This window comes from Pseudopipra pipra, chromosome 2 (genome assembly GCF_036250125.1).
Source record: "Pseudopipra pipra isolate bDixPip1 chromosome 2, bDixPip1.hap1, whole genome shotgun sequence".
In the NCBI taxonomy this organism is placed as follows: domain Eukaryota; kingdom Metazoa; phylum Chordata; class Aves; order Passeriformes; family Pipridae; genus Pseudopipra; species Pseudopipra pipra.
In genome coordinates, this window is record NC_087550.1 from 15,256,846 (window position 1) to 15,275,493 (window position 18,648).

General features: G+C 42.1%; 1 protein-coding gene across 2 annotated transcripts in view; it reads left to right on the forward strand.

The window, feature by feature from the left end:
* The first annotated feature begins 7,124 nt into the window (after positions 1–7,124).
* Positions 7,125–18,648, forward strand: part of JAM2 (junctional adhesion molecule 2) — a 41,094-nt gene continuing 29,570 nt past the window's right edge. The window contains exon 1 of one of the 2 annotated variants that reach the window (XM_064644016.1): positions 7,125–7,288. In XM_064644016.1, coding sequence (XP_064500086.1) covers positions 7,234–7,288 — 55 coding nt within the window. In that variant the 5' untranslated portion in view covers positions 7,125–7,233. Of the gene's footprint in view, positions 7,289–7,611; positions 7,700–18,648 lie in introns of those variants that run through there. The other variant, XM_064644017.1, reaches the window with a different exon arrangement.

Below are 18,648 nucleotides of genomic sequence, written 5' to 3' on the forward strand. Positions count from 1 at the left end.
TAATTTTCCACTGGGGAAACACATCCATGGAGCAGTGGGACAGCTGGCTCCCCCTGGTTTGGCTTCCCAGTTCTCCTGGGCTCTCATCCTGAAAACCAGATGTGCAAGTACAGTAGCTATTCCTGCCCTTCATTACATTATTTGATAGGTTAAGAATTTCAGCAAGTCAATCATCCTGCTACCTCATTTGTTAAAACGAGTTAAATACAAGTTATTTAAAACATAACAATGCTGTTGCTATTTGTGTCATTATAGCTCAACTACACCATTTCTTCTATTAACTTTTTATTCTGTGGCTCGAGGAATCATATGTGGTCAATGATAACATCACATAATCATTTTAAAAAAACTACAAGCAAAACAAGGTTAACAATGTAGGGTATAAAAAGAACACTTTTATTCTATGAGGAAATATATGCAAAATGTTCAGAGAATGGAAGACAGAAACAAACCCTGTTCTGTCACTCTGAGGGAGCCTTGAATGACAGGAATAAAATCCTATTTGATACTGCACACTTTATTATATGTTTCTCTGTTTTAAATTGCTACTTTCTAATCTCTAAACCTTATTTTGTACAAGTATTTGAAACTTTTTATTCAGATGGATCATCAGAAAAATTATGGTAGAACATCTGCTCCCTCCTTTTACTCATTTGATGTTGCTCTGGAAGCACAATGCAGATTAAAAAAATCATCTGGGACTTGTAACACTGAAGTCGACAGTGAGAGGCTAAAAAATCCTGGGAGCACTCAAACCCCGTGGTCTGAGCTGAGAGCAGATGGGGGTTACTCTCAGCTGCCTGGGATGTACAGACCTGCTGCAGTTCCCCAGCTATTGATCCCTCAGTGCCCAAAGACAAATGCCTTCCAACTGACAAGTACTCTGGGAAGGGTTTCACTGAAGTCCAGTGGCTTTTGGCATGTCACAACACTGAGCACATTTGTGGTACAGAGAAGAGATGGGTAACAGAACTGTCCAAGAATAATTGTAAGGTATCCATCTTCATAAAGCCCTTTGACTTTCAGGAAAACTGTGGCTGTTATTTTATAATGGTCAGATTATGAGAGGTTGCCCTCTGAGGCAACAGGAACCCTGTAATTGCTCTTGTGCCATGGTATGTGGCTCGGAAGGAGTGCATAAGCAACAAACTGTGATGGTTTATCACCCTCATGGTCCCAAGGCCAGCTCTGACCTCACTTCAAATTGCTTCAAAAGTAAGACTGGCTTAAAAATTCTTGTTCCTCCTTTGCCATTCTGGGCTGTTTCTCACTTCTTGCCCTCTAGGTAGACAAGAGTAGCAGCGCTGTACAAGGCCCTGAACACAAGGTCACTGAAGAGATACAAATTGCAGGATCAGTATTGTTGAAAGATTGTTTTGTTCACATCATTCACATTATTTTATATACTCATTTCTGTGCACAGCAGTAATCCATGGCCAGAGGCAGCAATGGCCTTGGAAAACAATATGCAGTATAACTACACCTTGAGAAGCATTCTTCATAACACCACAGAATCATGGAATCATTTAGATTGGAAAAGACCTCCAAGACCATCAAAGTCCAACCTTTGACTGAATACCATCATGCCCACTAAATTATATGGTGAAATGTCATGTCTACTCATTTTTTGAGCACTTCTAGGGCTGCTGACTCCACCACTTCCCTGGGCAGCCTGTTCCAATGCTTTAAAACCCTTTCTGTGAAGAAATTTATCCTAATATCCAACCTGAACCTCCCTTGGCACAATTTGAGGCTGTTTCCCCTTGTCCTGTTGCTTGTTACTTGGGAGCAGAAGCTAACCCCCACCTGGATACAACCTTCTTTCAGGGAGTTGTACAGAGTGACAAGATTCCCCCTGAGCCTCCTTTTCCCAGGCTGAACAATCCCAGTGCCCTCAGCTGATCCTCATCAGACTCACACTCCAGACCCTTCCCCAGCTCCATTGCTTCAGAACTTCAATGTCCTTCTTGTTGTGACAGGCCCAAAACTGGACACAGGATTCCAGGTGTGGCCTCACCAGTGCCCAGCACAGGGGGACAATCACTGCCCTGGTCCTGCTGGCCACACTATTGCTGACACAGGCCAGGATTCCATTGGCACTCTTGGCCACTGGGCACACACTGGATCATGTTCAGCCACCATTAACCAGCACTCCCAGGTCCCTTTCTGCCTGGCTGCTCTCCAGCTGCTCTGTGCCCAGCCTGTAGCGCTGCAGGGGTTGTTGTGTCCCAAGTGCAGGACCCAGCACTTGGCCTTGTTGAACCTCAGCCCATTGCCCTCAGCCCATCGATCCAGCCTGTCCAGATCCCTCTGCAGAGCCTTCCTGCTCTCCAGACTTAGCCCCAACACTGAGCCCTGGGGAACATCACTGGTGACCAGTGATGTAAATCTGGCCACCAACCAGATTTAACACCACTCACCAGAACTCTCTGGGTTCAGCCATCCAGCCAGTTTTTTACCCAGTGAGCAGTAAAGCATTATAAACACTGTGGCAAAATAATTCTGAATCCACCACCATCAGCATTGTGGCTAATGCATTGTCCACTGTTGCTTAGGTTGAATTGGGAAGTGTCCTACAATGCCATCCTATTTGATGGATGTTTTTAGAAATGTACCTTTGATTGCTACTGAGCTGCCTACTCAGTTGCTGTAATCTTGCAAATTCAGTTGAAATAAAGAAAAAGGCATTGATTCTGTGCTTTGCAAGTCAAAGATAAAATCATACAAGACATTCCAGAAAATGGAGGCGGAGGGTGGGGGGTTTCACTGGAAAAAGCTACTGGAAACAATTAATTTGTATTACTGTTATCTTGTTCTACTCTCACATTTTGTGGCCTTCTTGGTTCAGGTTTGGCAGCCATTAGAGATGAAATACTTTAACAGTCTAGAGATACAGTGTTCTTTCACAGCACTCTAGTCCATTACAGCCAGGCAACTAATCCATGGCATGCTCTGGCTTTAAACAGCCATCCACGACAGCTTGATGGAAAAAAAAGAATATCTGAATTTTATTTTATTTTTTTCTTAAAGCTGTACTTGCTCAGAGTTTTCAGTTTCAAAGTACAAAACAAGCAGATAATCTGTCAACTAATTCAGATTTATTTTTTTCCCCAGACAGCAGTTAAAACAATTAACATGGAGCAACTAAAAAAAAACTTAACAAGATTCCACAGAAGTCGAAAGGAGATGAGACCTTCTGTAACTAAGGGAGTGGACAGCTGTTAAAGCAATATCTCAGAAGATTATAAAAAACTAGGTGTGGTGATAACTAAAATTGCCAATGAAAAAAAATATCCCTTAAATTGTATATATTGGCCTGTGGCTGCTGATAATTCTTCACACTAAAGAGCAAGGCTTTCAAGATGATAGATTCAATGTACTGCAGGCTGGCAGTCTCAGCACCACAAAAAATACATAGCACATCGACCAATGAGTTTCAGGAAAAACACAGGTCATAAAATGTGCATATGGTGATTAAGCTAGTTATTAAATGGAATCTGTTTTAGCAGTTTTACAAAATAGTTTTCCCTCAATTTGTCCCATTGCTGTGACCAGAATCACATCAGAGCAGTCACTCTACAGCTCTGTGCTCCTGTCTTCAGCACTTACTAGAGCAAATATGTGTGACCACAATTTTGTGTGCTTGGAAAAAAGGTGTGTACAGAGATTTAATGCAAAGGCTATGGCACCGAATCCCAAATGGCATCTCTGAGCACCTCAAACATATTATTTCTCTTTTTAGAAATATGGAAAAATCTGTTTCTTCTTCTTCTTTAAATATGGAAAAATATTCAAAGGTGTCTTCTTGATCAAAACCTAAACAACATAAATTCCAATAACAGTAAGCCCTCTCTTTATTCATTTTTATCATCCTATAGTTAAGAAAAATTAAATGTTCCTAAAGTGAAGAGTCAGAATTTTGGCTTATAGCTTTGCACAGAATTTTTGCAAATTATTTTTCAAAACTTTTTTTTCACAGAACTCTTTGACAGAGTGATGGTACCATAACAGAAGAGGTAAACTCTAACTATTAGAACAGATTATCATCAGCATTTCACATTTGCAATAGAAAGTTTCAATAAAAAGAGAAAGAATTCCATTGCAATGTAAGAACGTAGATTTATCTAAAATATCATCTAACAAAATGAGGGCAATCCTTTGTTTAATGAATTCCTGAAATCAATAAGAAACATTCAAATCTTGAAATCGTGTTGTAATTCCACTCCATTCTTAAAGGCTTTTCTATACAAAGAACTTGACTAGAACAGCTATTACAAAATAAGATAACTATTCTTGACCAGCGTTTTGTGTGCAGATGTTAATCATAGATTGTTTTTATTATTCTAAAAAGGAGTCTCTGTGGAAAGTTCTATGGAAAGTTCTCCAAGAATAACTGCTAAACTGAGCATCTCAAACAAATTCTTCCATGTGGGCCTCTATGTGCTCTTTAATGAAAATATTTTTGCTACATTCAGCTTTAAAAGATTAAAAATATGGAGAGCAGTCTTGTGCTCTTCTAACAAGGTACTTAACAGTACTTCTAAGAATCTCATTGTTCAGCAATCTACATACAGAAAAAGTGTATATATTAAATGAACTGTATGCATTACAACCACTTTTCCAGTAATTCTGTGAATGCATTCAGAATACTGACATTTAATTGCTGGTGTTTCCTGCAGTTGTACCAAGCAAGCAGAGAAACCATGATCTAGATATTGAAATAAAAGAGGAGAATGGAAAGCAAATATGAACTGTACTACAAAAAGTCAGAGAAATGTGAGGGAGACAATCCTTTGCACAAGGCATTTGCTTCGCTTGCAAGACAAACGAAACAGTGAAAAGAAAAAAGGAACTTCACTCTGACCTCATGCTTACATAAACCCTGTGGATTTAAGCGTAAACATGATTCTTATACTGTGCTATAAGAATCATGTTTACAAAACACAAATTAAAGCTTATATGTAAATCTATGTGTTTGGCCAATTAGAACTGAATGTTTACTGTGGTGGAAAGGTTATGGTACAGGTCTAAACTTCATCCCGTCATCTAATGGGATACCTTCTCCTTCCAATTAATCTCGTCATTCCCCTTCATTGATTCATTGCCATTACATAGAATGATAGAATGGCTTGGCTGGAAGGGACCTTAAAAATCATCTTGTTCCAGCCTCCCCTGCCATGGGCAGGGACACCTTCCACTAGACCAGGTTGCTCCAAGCCCCATCCAGCCTGGCCTTGAACACTTCCAGGGATGGGGCAGCCACAGCTTCTCTGGGCAACCTTTGTCAGTGTCTCACCACCCTCATAGTAAAGAATTTCTTCCAAATATCTAATCTAAACCTACTTTCAGTTTGAACCCACTACCTCTTGTCCTGTCCCTACAGTTCCTGAAGAAGAGTCCCTCTGTGACTCCCTGGTAGCCCCCTGCAGATACTGGAAGGTGCTCTGAGGTCTTCACACAACCTTTTCCTCTCCAGGCTGAACAGCCCCAACTCTCTCAGCCTGACTTCATAGGAGAGGTGCTCCATCCCTCTGATCATCCTCATGGCCTCCTCTGGACTCACTCCAACAGGTCCATGTCCTTCCTGTGCTGGGGACCCCAGAGCTGGAGGCAGCACTGCAGGTGGGGTCTCACCAGAGCAGAGCAGAGGGGCAGAATCCCCTCCCTCCCCTGCTACCCACACTGCTTTGGATGCAGCCCAGGACACAGTTGGCTTTCCGAGCTGCCAGCGCAAATGGCCGGGGCATATTAAGTTGTTCATCAACATCAGCTTTAGCAGCCATCCTCTGACCTATCCTTTAGCTTAACTCCATACTGCCATTTCTTAACATTCACCACCTCTATATTTTTCCCACCAGTCTGCTCCCATATATTTAAATGTTATATCAAGACAGTATTTCTATCACTATCTGACTTCAAATAGTAAAGTAGTCCTACTGAAATCTATGAATCATTGTCTGTGCTCAAAGTTATGATGTGCTGGGACACACAAAATAAAGAACTTTTCTGTTTTCAATAGGACAGTTTTGATTTTATTAAATGTATGTCATTGCACTGGTAATATATACTGGACACACACATATACATATATATATATACTTATATATTTATATTTGCAGATTTTTTTTCAGAAATATTACTTGTGTGCCACATACATTTTTTCCACTTGAAAAATAAGCTAAGAAGGTTTTGACACAAAGAGCATCACGGCAACCTACTTCCTTGGTCTCCATTAAAATATCTCTTAGAGAATTTATTTATAAATAATCTTTCCATGTTTTGCTGCAGTCTTAACAAAATATAGCCAATCTTGCTGTTCAGATTACCAAAGAAATACTTGTGATACCTTTCTTGTTATAGAACGGTTTTACATCAGTGGTAATGTATTTTTAAGATGTCATTGGAAACTACTCAGATGAGTATTAACTGTCACGATGAGTAATTCTCCTTGATTCATAAATTTAAAGGGCCATTACACCTCCTGTATATTTAATCAAAAATCTCCCGGACTGGTATAAACTAATAATATAAAAGGCTTTGAAGGTCACCGTGTGGTCCACGTCCTGCTGTAGGTGGGATTCTGTCCAGCTCAGCTGCACAGACAGGCACAAGGAGTCACTGTGACTTCCTTCGGTTTAAAACAGCGCCTCACCCTCACATCGCTTTTCTGCCAGCCGGAACATTCAAGTGTTTGGGCCGTGGTTCCACCTCGTTATTCCTACTTCCACCCCGGGTGGCTTTGCCTTCGGGAAAAGTACTAACAGGGACAACGCTCTCCTTTGAGAAGTTTAAGCTTTTCTTAAAGAAAAGTTTATTCTGTTGCAACAAATGTCCTTGAGCTAATGATGATCTCCCAGTTTCAAAACAGACAAATAAACGAACATAACGGAGGGAAGGGCTGCTGGATACAAGACAGCACAGCCCCCGGGATGCGCGGGGGAGGAGAGGGATGCTCCCAGAGCCGGTGCCCGCCGCTGCTCCGCGCTCCAGGGCGGGCGGGCGGGCGGGCGCTCGGCCAGGGCACATCCCCGCGTCCAGCCCCGGCTCCCGCGGTCGGGGCGGGGAGGCGCCTCCTCGAACACGTTGAAAGTTTGGGGCGGCCCCGGCGGCGCGGAGGAGGCAGAGCCCGGGCGGCGCGGGCGCTGCGCCCCGGCTGCCGCACCTGCTCCGCGGGCACCGCGCCCCCGGCACCGCCCCGCTCCGCGCCCCCGGCCCCGCTCCGCCGCCGGGAAGATGGCGAGCCCCGGCCTCCGCCTGCTGCTCCTCGGTTACTTGGGGGTCCTGAGCTGTAAGTGCCGCGTCCCCTCCCCGCGGGGCTGTCGCGTTCCGCTGCCTCCGGGAGCGCCCCGGCTCCCGCCCCGCACGGCGCTGGGCTGCGGGGGGACGCTCCCCCCGAGGTGCGGTTGTGTGTCCGTGTCCGTGTGTGTTCCCGCAACCCCAGGACGGGGGGGAAGGGGGGTGTCGCTTCCCCTCCCTCGCCCCGGAGCCAGAAGGGCCAACTCGCATCTCCAGCAGCGAAACGCGAGCGAACGCCGCAGCCGGGGCGGTGCGCGCTGATTATTTCCATGTGTCTCTTGTTTTCACACAGATGTAACCTGTTTAAGCCCGGCCTGTTTGAGTGCAAGCCAGCGGTTCTCTGCCGCCGTGCAAACTTTAGGATGCGGGCTGCGTAGTTTGCGTTTCTGATGGCCTTTACAAGGTGAATGAGTGAGGGACCGACCGCGAGTGTGTGTTCTGTTGACGGCGCTGAATGCTGCTGTTCCAGGACAGAGTTCTGTGTCCAATATTTTTATGGTCCTATTGTCTTAACTCCTTAAAAACTGGAGGGGAATAGGGAATATTAGACTAAATTGGGAAAAGGTTCCCCACCCAGAAAGCATATAAGAGAAATACAGGTCACGGGGCCAGATACCTGAGGAGAAGCAGTGAATTAAAACACAGTGCTACAGTGCCAGTCGTGTTAAGGCTGTCACTTTAAGATCACGTCTTACAGTGCTCCTGTTCTATGCTTCTCGTGTCTTGCTGGTGTTTTAGGGAAAGAGGTACACGTGGAAGTAGTGTTTTGAGAAGACTTACGTATCACTCCTCCTCACCTAACAGAAACTTAAGTGTGGAAACTCCTCTTTTTGCAGATGAGTTGTGTTTAGGAGAGGCTTGAAGTGATGTCTGTGTGATACGAGGTCTTTGGCTTCATGGTGTTTTCTCTTTTCCTCTCTCTTTGTTTCTGCAAGACCTTAGGGAAATGTTGGGCTGTTAGATGAACAGCTAGCACAGACTTTCTCTTTCATATAGTAAATAATAATAAATACTATTTTCTTTGTATTTTTTCCTTCATTTGTTCTTAATTGCATGGGTACATCTGAGCCAGTGAGCTGTGGGGTTTTTTTTGTTGACAGATTTTTGTTGTTCAGGCTGCTCAACTTTCTGGTTAGCTGTGTCTGTTAGCAGTGCTGGCTTTGACTAGTGAGGAAATGATAGAGCGTGGTTTGGAAGCAGTACAGTGCATTGAAGTCTGGTGCCTACATTGTTCTAAGACTTACTTGTTTGGGGATTTTTTCCTCTTCCTGTCCCAGTTCCCAAAAAAACACCAGGTGGGAAGCAGGTTTACCAGCAAGGTGCTGATAAGAAGTCTTTATGAAGAAAGTGACTGTAGGTGTGTGGCTGTGCAGATGCTGATTGTTTGTGAGCCAGAGGAAATCTAGGCAAAAATTCAGCAGCAGCCTGGAGCCTGCTGCTGCTGCTTCTGTGGCTGGAGCGCCTTCACACGAACAATAAGGCTGAGTAATTCTGGCATCCAAGTCAGGCATATGGGCTGAGCAGTCTCTTATGTGGGACCCACATGCTCTGGAGAGGGTGGGGAGTGGGCAGAAACTAGTGAGGGGAAAAAAAGGAGTGATTGATACCCGACAAGCAGGGTGAGTGGGGGTTGATCTCTTCTCCCAGGCAACCAGTGACAGGACAAGAGGGCACAGCCTCAAGCTGCGCCAGGGGAGGTTCAGGTTGGACATCAGGAGGAATTTCTTCACAGAAAGGGTTGTAAAGCATTGGAATGGACTGCCCAGGGAGGTAGTGGAGTCGCCATCCCTGGAAATGTTCAAGGAACAACTAGACATGGCACTCAGTGCTCTGGTCCAGTTGCTAAGGTCGTGATTGGTCAAGGGTTGGACTTTTCTAACCTAAATGATTATGTGATTATATGATTATATTGTGGGGCAGGTGTAGAGAACTTTCTTGGTAGCTAAGCTGCAGAAATTAAAAGCTTTATAAATTGGTCACAGGACATTTTCAGTGAGAACCTACTAAGAAATATTCGTGACCTGCAGAACTAGTGCTTTCTCTGAGCTAAGCCTTGCTTTTCACCTTTAATTTAGGGGAAAGAAAAGGAGTTGGGGGTCTTTAATCATGTTATCTCTCAAGCTCCTGGAACTGATAGTATTGGGAAAATTTTAAAAGGTGCCACAGAGCACTTGGGAGCTCTGTTGGCAGGACAGAAATTGTACAGAAATTATTGTTATTAACCATCATGGCTACTCTGGAGGAGATACTTGCCGATGAACTGGCTCTTCTGTCAAGCTTCTAAGTGTGATTTTTCTTGCATTAGTGTACATTAAAATTAAACTTAAACTTAAGCTGGTGATTCTGGAGGCTAATCCAGCAGATGTGTCTGTGTGAGGACAGTGCAGAGGCAATAAATAGTATTCTTGCATAAATATTTGATGGTGCTCACCGGGTTAGTTGATTGAGCAGTAAATAAGGTGATATTTTGTTTGTTTGTTTATTTTGGCTTAAAAAGCCCTATTCCTTATTCCTCAGGAATCTTTCAGTCAGATACAAAAGGCTTTTTTGTTCTAGAAACTCTGTATCTTTCTCCCCCATGCCCAACAAGCAATGACTGCATTAACTGTAGGCATTAATAGTGGAAGTCTTTATGCTGTCTTGACTATATGTGTTGTACAACTGATATACTCAAATTTGAGAATACTGACAACCCCCAGTCTTCAGCTGAACCCTCTTTGCTGGATTAGATTGGAAGGAACTCATTTGTAAATCAGACCATAATCAGGTGAGATGGGATTTCTTAAATTTGTAAGACTTCATACTTCTCTAGCAATACCTGTTCACTGTAATGCTGTAAAGCATTACCTGGTTTTGAGGGGGCAATGAGGGAAAGAGGCATCAAAGGAAGGTTCCTTCTCTTGCTGTTTTAGGTGAGAAGCAGTTTTTCTTTGCTATAGACTGCTCACAGTCTATAAAACTGCACACTCTTAGACACCCTCAACATAAAATGTGAGAGGAGAGTAAGCTACCTAAATATAGACAAACAAATGAAAGCTAACTACAGAAAAGCAATGTGTGTTTCTGTCTTCAGCCTAACACTTTTCTTTAATGACTGTGGTGACACTGCACAAGACACCCAAATGCTTCTTGGGAGCTGATGGGAAGACTTTCCTGTCTTTGAAAGGGAGACGTTTCCCTCTAGCTCATTTTATAACCTTCAAAATTTTGCCCTCTGGGTTAGATCCTCAGGGCTCAGAAGAAACTGGCTGTGAGTTACTGGCATGTCTTCCAGAAATCATGGCCTTTGCTGCATTTCAGCAAGTCATGCTGTTTTCCTTAAACCTAAGCATGCTGCTTGGAAGTGGCTCTGAATTCCTAAGAGGACTCAGCCAGGAGCACTGCTGTTCTGTGGCAGGGGCTGTCTCTCTCTCCAGCAGAGAGAGCTGGTCACTGATGGCCCCATAGTCTGCTATTGGATGTGCAAAAGAGAAAATAAGTGTGATTGTCTTCCCTCACTGCAAACAGGAGACAGGAAATATACCTGGAAATGTCATGTCAAGACAGTCACATTTTTTCATTTCCCCTGTTTAAGGTGGATATATGCAACGGGAGGACTTGCTTTTGTTGTTGCTTGGCCTCTGAGAGCCCGTTTTCTCAGCTTTAAAGTTGCAACAATTCTTTGTTCATGTTGTAGGATATCTGTTTCTGGGAACTGTGAATATCATAGGGCATCTGGCATTAATAATGAGAGTTAAAACTACCACTGTGATTAGCAGATCTAATTGAGCCTGGATGAGGTCTTCCTATTGGTCATTTAACTGAATTACACAGTGATGTTTTTGTGATTATTTCCTGTATTATACCTATAATTCCTACTGCAGCCTGTTTTGGTAGCTGCCAGGTTCTGCTGCAGAAACTGGCCGATGCCAGTGCAAATGATTAGGTAAGAAAGCAGAAGTAATTGAACTTTGACATCACATTTTCTGTTCAGCTGACTGATTTAACAAAACACCTGGGTTCACCTTTCATGACCTAGAGCTACCAAACTTGTCCCCACCCACTGACTAACCCCAAATGTTATTTGGGGTATGTGCAGACCTGTTTTTAAAGAAGTGAGCTAAAAAAGTTAGAGGAGGTGTTTACCCTTCTTCAAAGGCTGCCCCAGGTGCTGCTGGTTGCTAGAGAGGACTCCTCTTGCGAAGTGTGGGAGAATCTTCTTGTACAATTCTTAATATCTTCTGATATTAAGAAAATTCAGTTTCTTCATAAATTCACAAGTAAATAATAGTGATAGTTCTTCACTGGAGATAGTGACATGCATGTGAACCTTCTGCAGTAAGCAAGCTTCCCTTGTTTGGAGGGGAGTAAATTTGGGTTGATGATGCTTTTGGAGGGTCAGGAACAACTTTTTAGTAATAAATGTTTACATCTGGTATGATCTTCTTAGAGTCCATCAACACTCAAAATGTCATCCTTCTGTTGGAGCAGTTCTGTTTACGCAGTCTCTACTGGCTTCCTGCACCTGGCAATCCCTTTTATGAACACTTTTCTAAAAGTAAGGCTTAGTGTCTTACTTTTCCTTTGCAGTGCTAGAGGTGACTCCAGTGCAAATGCTTATGTAAAGGAAAGTTACTAAGAAATGTGGACACAGCCAGAAACATCCACATCGCAATATAAATATCTTGTATATTAAAGCAATTGAAGCACAAGTTAGACATTTGTATTTGCCCTTGCAGACTGCTTGCCAGGGCCATATGGAATGGCTAAATTAAGGTTCCCTTGAAGTTATACAACGATATCAAGCAAAAAAAAAAAAGGGCATAAAATAGTGTCTCTGTGGATGTATACAATGAGCTGTCTCATTGCTGGTTTTTCTTCTTTGGCTGGTTGGTGTTTTTTTTTCTCCACCATGAAAACTTTGTTACATACATATGGGAAAAGAGATGGTTTACACGTTCTTACTCTCTAGTTCAGTGGCTAGTTCAATTCTAGTTCAGTACCGTGGGGTGAGCCCTTCAATGGAAACTGAGGGAAACCTTATGTGAAAGGTGAAGGGCAACTTGTTTTCAAGTAATTAATTCTAGTCACGTTAGCTCACACACTCCTACCCCCAATTTTTTGAAGCTAACTTTGTTACAGTTTCATTTTCTGGCATGTCTTCTATCATTCCCAGTACTTCGGAAAAAATCAGTTTTTGCAAAACATTTTTGCAGAAAAGCCTGTTGTGTCTTCCTCAAAGCACTGTAAGTGACTGTGCTGTAATTCCACCTCAGGAAGCTTAAAGCAAATATTATGATGTCTTGTAATCAAGACAAATGCTTTGTTTCCTTCATCTAAATACTGAGGTTTTTTAGGGAAATGAATATGTATTTCGAAGAATGAGACAGCAGATTGTGTTCACCTGTATTTCTAAAGTCACTTTTCTGTCTGGAGGACTCCAGTGAGTTATGTCACCTCTGTACTCACAATATATCATCAAGCATTCAAGTGCTTACATAAAATTTCTTAAAGCAGGCAGAAGGCGAGCTTGGCAGCTGAACATCTGGTCCTGTTCACTTGTCGGTTTCTAACACACGCTGGGTGGTGAAGGAGCTTTTGGAGAAGGAAAAAGAGAAAATGGCCATTTCTGAACAACAGCAAATAAACTAACAGTGGTAGTTGTTGAACCACTAGTTAAGTCTGTAAATAGGAATTAAAATCTGTTAATAGGAACTAAGTCTGTTAATAGGAATTAAACCAAACATCCAGTTTCACTCAAAGATTATTTGCAGGTGAAAACGTGATAGAAAAAATTGGTAGTAAACCTTTCTGAATGCTTGCTTTATACCAGTTCAAAACTTCACAGCTTTAGTAAGAGATGGGAAGATTAAACTTGAATTGAAATAGCTACAGCTTGATTTTGGCTGTTTAAAGAGGTTAGAAATGGTCAGACTTGAGCTGGAAAGAACAGACCCTGCAGGTATGAAGTTTCAATGAATATATTTACATAGCTCTTGGGTGGATTAACTTCATAAGTGTTGAACATGTTTTTGACCCCGTCCAAACCACTGGATCAGACTCAAAGGGAAACAAAACATATTATTGTCTGGATGGAAAAATGATGTATTATAGGGTTGTTTTGATACCAGATAATGTTAACAATACGGGCTACATTTGTTGTTCACAAACTGCTAGCATAGTACTTGGAGGTAATGATGGAACGTTCCTGATAAGTGACTTTTGCTCAAATGAATACAATACATAATCATTTTGGTTTCTTTATTGTATCTCAGCTTGCAGAAAGTGCCCAGTACAAACTGGGAGACAGTCTGGGGGGTGTTATGCTAAGAACTTGTGTATATTGGCTAGATCTGGTTTAGAGCTGGAGAAGTGTTTGTGCTTGGCATACTTGTAAACATAAGATGAAATGATATGCAGAAAAGCAGCATTTGAATGCATATTATGTGAGTTAGACAGCAGTTTGCCATTAGAATGTATAGACAGTACTTATCTCTGGAGGGCCTGGCTCATAACCAAAGCCTTCTAGTAGCTATAATGGCAAAATGAATAAAATGCATCATCTGGAATGATATCTGTAGGATGCATAGATGTGTTTAGGTGCATGTTGTGCACCTTTTGAGCTCTAGTACTCTTACTGTTTCCATAAAATTATCTTAAAAGTAAATATTGGTTCTTTGCACGTTAACTATTGTGCCACCTAAACTGATTTTCTACCCCTACTCCAGTCCTTGAGTAGGTCAGCCACAAAGGTGAGAAATTCTCTCTTGAACTCTTGGCTTTTTGTTTTGTGGCTCTTGTTTTATGTACCCTTGTGCCAGATTGACTGGGATTTCAGGGAGCGTGACAGGGCTTTGATGCAGCTTTGACACTGTTCAAACTGGTGTTGCTGAGCACTTCCCAAAACTGGGATTCGGATGTCCCAGGTATTTAATAACAGAGGGCTATATTTCTGTATTTGGGAAGTCTGCTTCCCCACCTAAATAGAGAAAAATCTGAGAGGGAAAGGTGGATGGGGATGAGAAGCAATGGCTTTTGTGTGCCAGGACCCTCACGTGCTCTTGACCAGGAGCCCCTGCAGTTCTTTCATGTGAGGGTGGTGAGGCACTGGCACAGGTTGCCCAGAAAGGCTGTGGATGCCCCAGCCCTGGAAACATTCAAGGCCAGGTTGGATGGGACTTTGAGCATCCTGGTCTAGTGGAAGGTGTCCCTGCCCATGGCAGGGTGTTGGAACTGAATGGACTTTAAGGTCCCTTCCAACCCAACCATTCCATAATTCTGGATTGAGGCACTGTAATGGCCTTGGCTGGGGCACTCTGAGCAACTGTTTTCTTGTCACAGGGGTTTGCTGGGTCTGATGGACTGGTGTTATGGTATTGAGCTTGGGGTAAGTCAGGTATTGCCAAGAATAAAGCCCTTAGCTGACCCACGCTATAGGAAAGGGGTGTGCATTAATTAACTCTTAACTTACCTATGTTAATTCTAAATAGAAATATACGCTTTTTGTAATAACTGTGATATGCCTGAAGACTCTTCAAAGGCTGCTGCTGAATTGTAGTGTGACCTCTTGCCAATTAAGATGTTATATGGCAAGATATGGGAAAAGGTATAAATATTAATAACTTCTAACAGGTAAATGCATATATTTCATTGCTTGAAACTTAGAAGATTATAAGTGATCAGGAAATTATACTGCACATAAACAACTCCAGCTTGTTTCAGGTGTCCAACACCTAACTGTTGGACTGATTAAATAGAGGAGGATTATCTCTGAAACTGAAGTATTAGAATATCAAAGGGATGCATCACTGTTATCTGCTTAGTGCTGTTCAGAAACCAAAAATTGTGATAAATGTTGCTGGTTTGAGTTCTTTTATTGTGTGTTATTGGTTTGCTGGGTTTTTCTTTGTATGTCCACACCTCCTGCCTTTTTTTTTTTTTTTTTAAAGATCAAATATGTATCACAGGGTTCCCCATGGAAAGTGGGGAACATGTCTTGTGTTTTTCCTTTTTCTTTTTTTTTTTCCTTCTTTCTCCTCTAGTGTCCACATAAAGCCCAAATAAAAGTTCATTAATAGCAATGCTTAGATGTTGGAAGAGTTTGTGCAGAAAAGGTCTTTATCCTCCAAGAAGCCTTAGTAGCTTTCCATTTAAATGTCAGTAAATATTTTTATGCGAATGATAAATGCTTTGTTTTTAGTCAGTATTTGAGTATTCTTTGTATCTTGCAATGAATGCTGCTGTTGCCTTCTGTTCAGCAGCATAATGGTCCTCCCTGGTGTAATGTGACTCAGCAAATCACACAGAGGTCATAATCATTTGAGAGGCTCCTGGAAGGAGAGTCAATATTTCAGTATTGGAATAGGGCAAAACAACATCTGAGAATGTACTAAGAGAGGGAGGGTTGGGGCAGACAGGTGGTAGTAAGGGCTTGTAAGGTTTTTAAGACAATGCTGTTGTAGTATTGGAGTGACTAGTAAAGCAAATGCATTTAGATACTCCAAAGCCACTGGTAACATCAAAGTTGGCACTTGGGAGAGGAGATAGAGAAAAGTGAGCAGATACATCCATAGTGGAATTATGCTTAGATATCAAGAAGCAACCCTTTGGGCTGTGTGATGTGTGGTTTTGTTATTTGCTAGACAGTCTAAGAGGCCTTCACATAATTCCATTTGTAAGTCAATTGCTTTATTTTTTTTTCCTTTTCTGAATAAGACCTATATCCTGGACATCAGCTAGTGCTATTTTAGGGGACAAAAGTCATCTGGGGAAGCTTGTCAACAGGAGATGTAGAGAGACTTAACTATTTATTTTTTTTTTCACCTCAGCTTTCCCTCTGTCACTGCATACTCTGCTTTTTATTTCATTTATGTTCCAATTGTATTTCTGTCTGAGTCCCTGGGCCTGTAAACAGTCCACACAGAGTTACTGTCTGCTTTTTAGTTGTGTCCAAATTCTTGGTCTTTTTCCAAGGAAGCTTCTCTGGCTAAACGGGGCAAGAGGCTTTGTTATGAAATTAGTCTTGTTAAGTAGAAGATATGTGTAGACTTGGCTATGAAGAGTTGCATTATATATCTGTAAGCTCTGAAGTGGATAATCTTTCCTCAGTAAGAGTAATAATTTTGTCCTGTAAGGAGCCTATTCCTTTTCTGCCCTAAAACAACACCTGACACTCATAAACCATAAAATCTTATGGGCTTATTTTCCAGAGTTGCTTTCAGCAGAACTGTCGCACTTTGACTGATGAGTTCCTCTTCAAGAAGAGAAATGCTGGTAGCAATGTATTATTCAAAAAACCATCTTGTTCCCTTTCTTGATTTCTTGGCCACTTGTAGCTCTGCTGATGTTCTGTACCATCCAGGCTCATTGCAAGAAGCTCAGCCCTGCAACAGCACTGGGAATAAATATGTAAATGTGCCCAGATTCTCTAGGAGTTGGACTTGATGATCATTGTGGGTCCCTTCCAACTCAGCATATTTTGTGATTCTTGATAAAATAAATTTATTCTGTGAATTTAGAGCTCAACTCCAAAGACCTTATTTTGTATTTGGGTTCCTTGTGATCACAGTGTTTATGCTGATGTGCATTTGCTGGTATAATATCTTTGCCAGCATAGTCCTTGGACCGTTCTTCAGTCCAAGTGGTATTATTTAGTCTTATTGCAATCAGACAATCAGGACCAGGGCAGTGATGGTCCCCCAGTACTCAGCACTGATGAGGCCACACCTCCAATGCTGTGTCTGGTTCTGGGACACTCAATTCAGGAAGGATGCTGAGGGGCTGGAGCGTGTCCAGAGAAGGGCAACAGAGCTGGGGAAGGGTCTGGAGCACAAGACTGAGCAGCTGAGGGAGCTGGGGGGGGCTCAGCCTGGAGCAAAGGAGGCTCAGAAGGGACCTTTTCACTTTCTACAACTACCTGAAAGGAGAGTGTAGTGAGGTGAGGGTCAAGTTCTTCTCCCAGACAATTAATGAAAGAACATGGCATCAAGATGTGCTGGGGAGGTTCAGGTTGGACATGGGGAAGAAATTCTTCATGGAAGGGTTGGTCAAGCATTGCTATGGGCTTCCCAGGAAGGTGATAGAATCATCATTCCTAGAGGTGTTCAAGAAATGACTGGATGTGGCACTGAGTGCTCTGGTCTAGTTGACAAGGTGGTGATCAGTCAAAGGTTGGACTTGATGATCTTGGAGGTCTTTTCCAACATATTTTTTTCTGTAATTCTATGATTTCTAAAGGAAACTTCATTTTAAGCAATAATAGTGTCACGCAGGTTTCTATAACATCTCTGGTATCCCATGAGCAGTTGGTTATAAAGGGAATATGGACAAAAGTAGGCAAAGCAGATGGTAAAACAGTAGTTTAAAGCAGCAAGAGATGCCTTGCTGGCGGGCACAGCTTCATGAAATGTGTTTTTCTATTGACTCTCACAAGTATTCTAGTAATGTAACACATGGGTTTTGATGATATGTGTGCTGTAGAGTAATGCAGGCATCCATTTTAACCACCAGACTTTCAAGCACTTAAGTTGTGCTGGAGAAGGTGGTGACCCAGGGGGCTGAATCCTTAATTACATATGGTTTATTCTAAAAAAATAATGGCTTCAAAATTTTTTTTTGTTGCATTTTTACAGCATCACGGGATTGCTAACATCTTTTTGTTGTTGTTGTTTTTGTGACAGTGAAAGAGCTGGTACTGTCTTAGTGTAAGTACCTGCAGACAAGACCATCAAATCCCATTACAGGAAGCAGCAAACCACTGAATTGTGAATATTGGCTCATATACTGAGCTTTCTCTTCTTCTGACGCAAAGCACCAGAGTGTTTCATCAGGGAAATACTCTTGAGGATGTGACTCCTAACACATCTCTCCTGTTGAAAAGCTATGATGATCACCAAGTTAAAATTTATGCTTGATTTAAAAATGGAGGCACAGAGTTTGTTTATTCCTGTTTCCTGTGTAACTTTCCAGTGTTGTTCTAATGTTTTCTAATCTGAATATCCAGATGTTGTTTTGCTTGTATAGCTTTTAATGTGATGAAGACTGTAGTGGTTTTGGTTTGTTTTGTTTTTTTAACTCTCTTCGTCCCTGTTAAGGAAAACTTGGCACCTCTTATACTGTGACCTATTGTTCCTAGCTGTTACCTTCCGGAGGATTTCTTCTAATCAGCCTCCTCCTTTAAGCATGAAAAACATCTTCTGTTTATTCTAGCTCTTGGTACTTATCAGCCTTAATGGAATTAAAGGAGTGGCTTCAGTCTTGTTCACATGGGCCAGAAGATGATTCTATAAAATTTGGTATTAAAGAACTAAGTTATCTATTAAAGGCCTGTAGAATTAAAGATGCACATTCATACTGTAAACTACAATTGAAAAT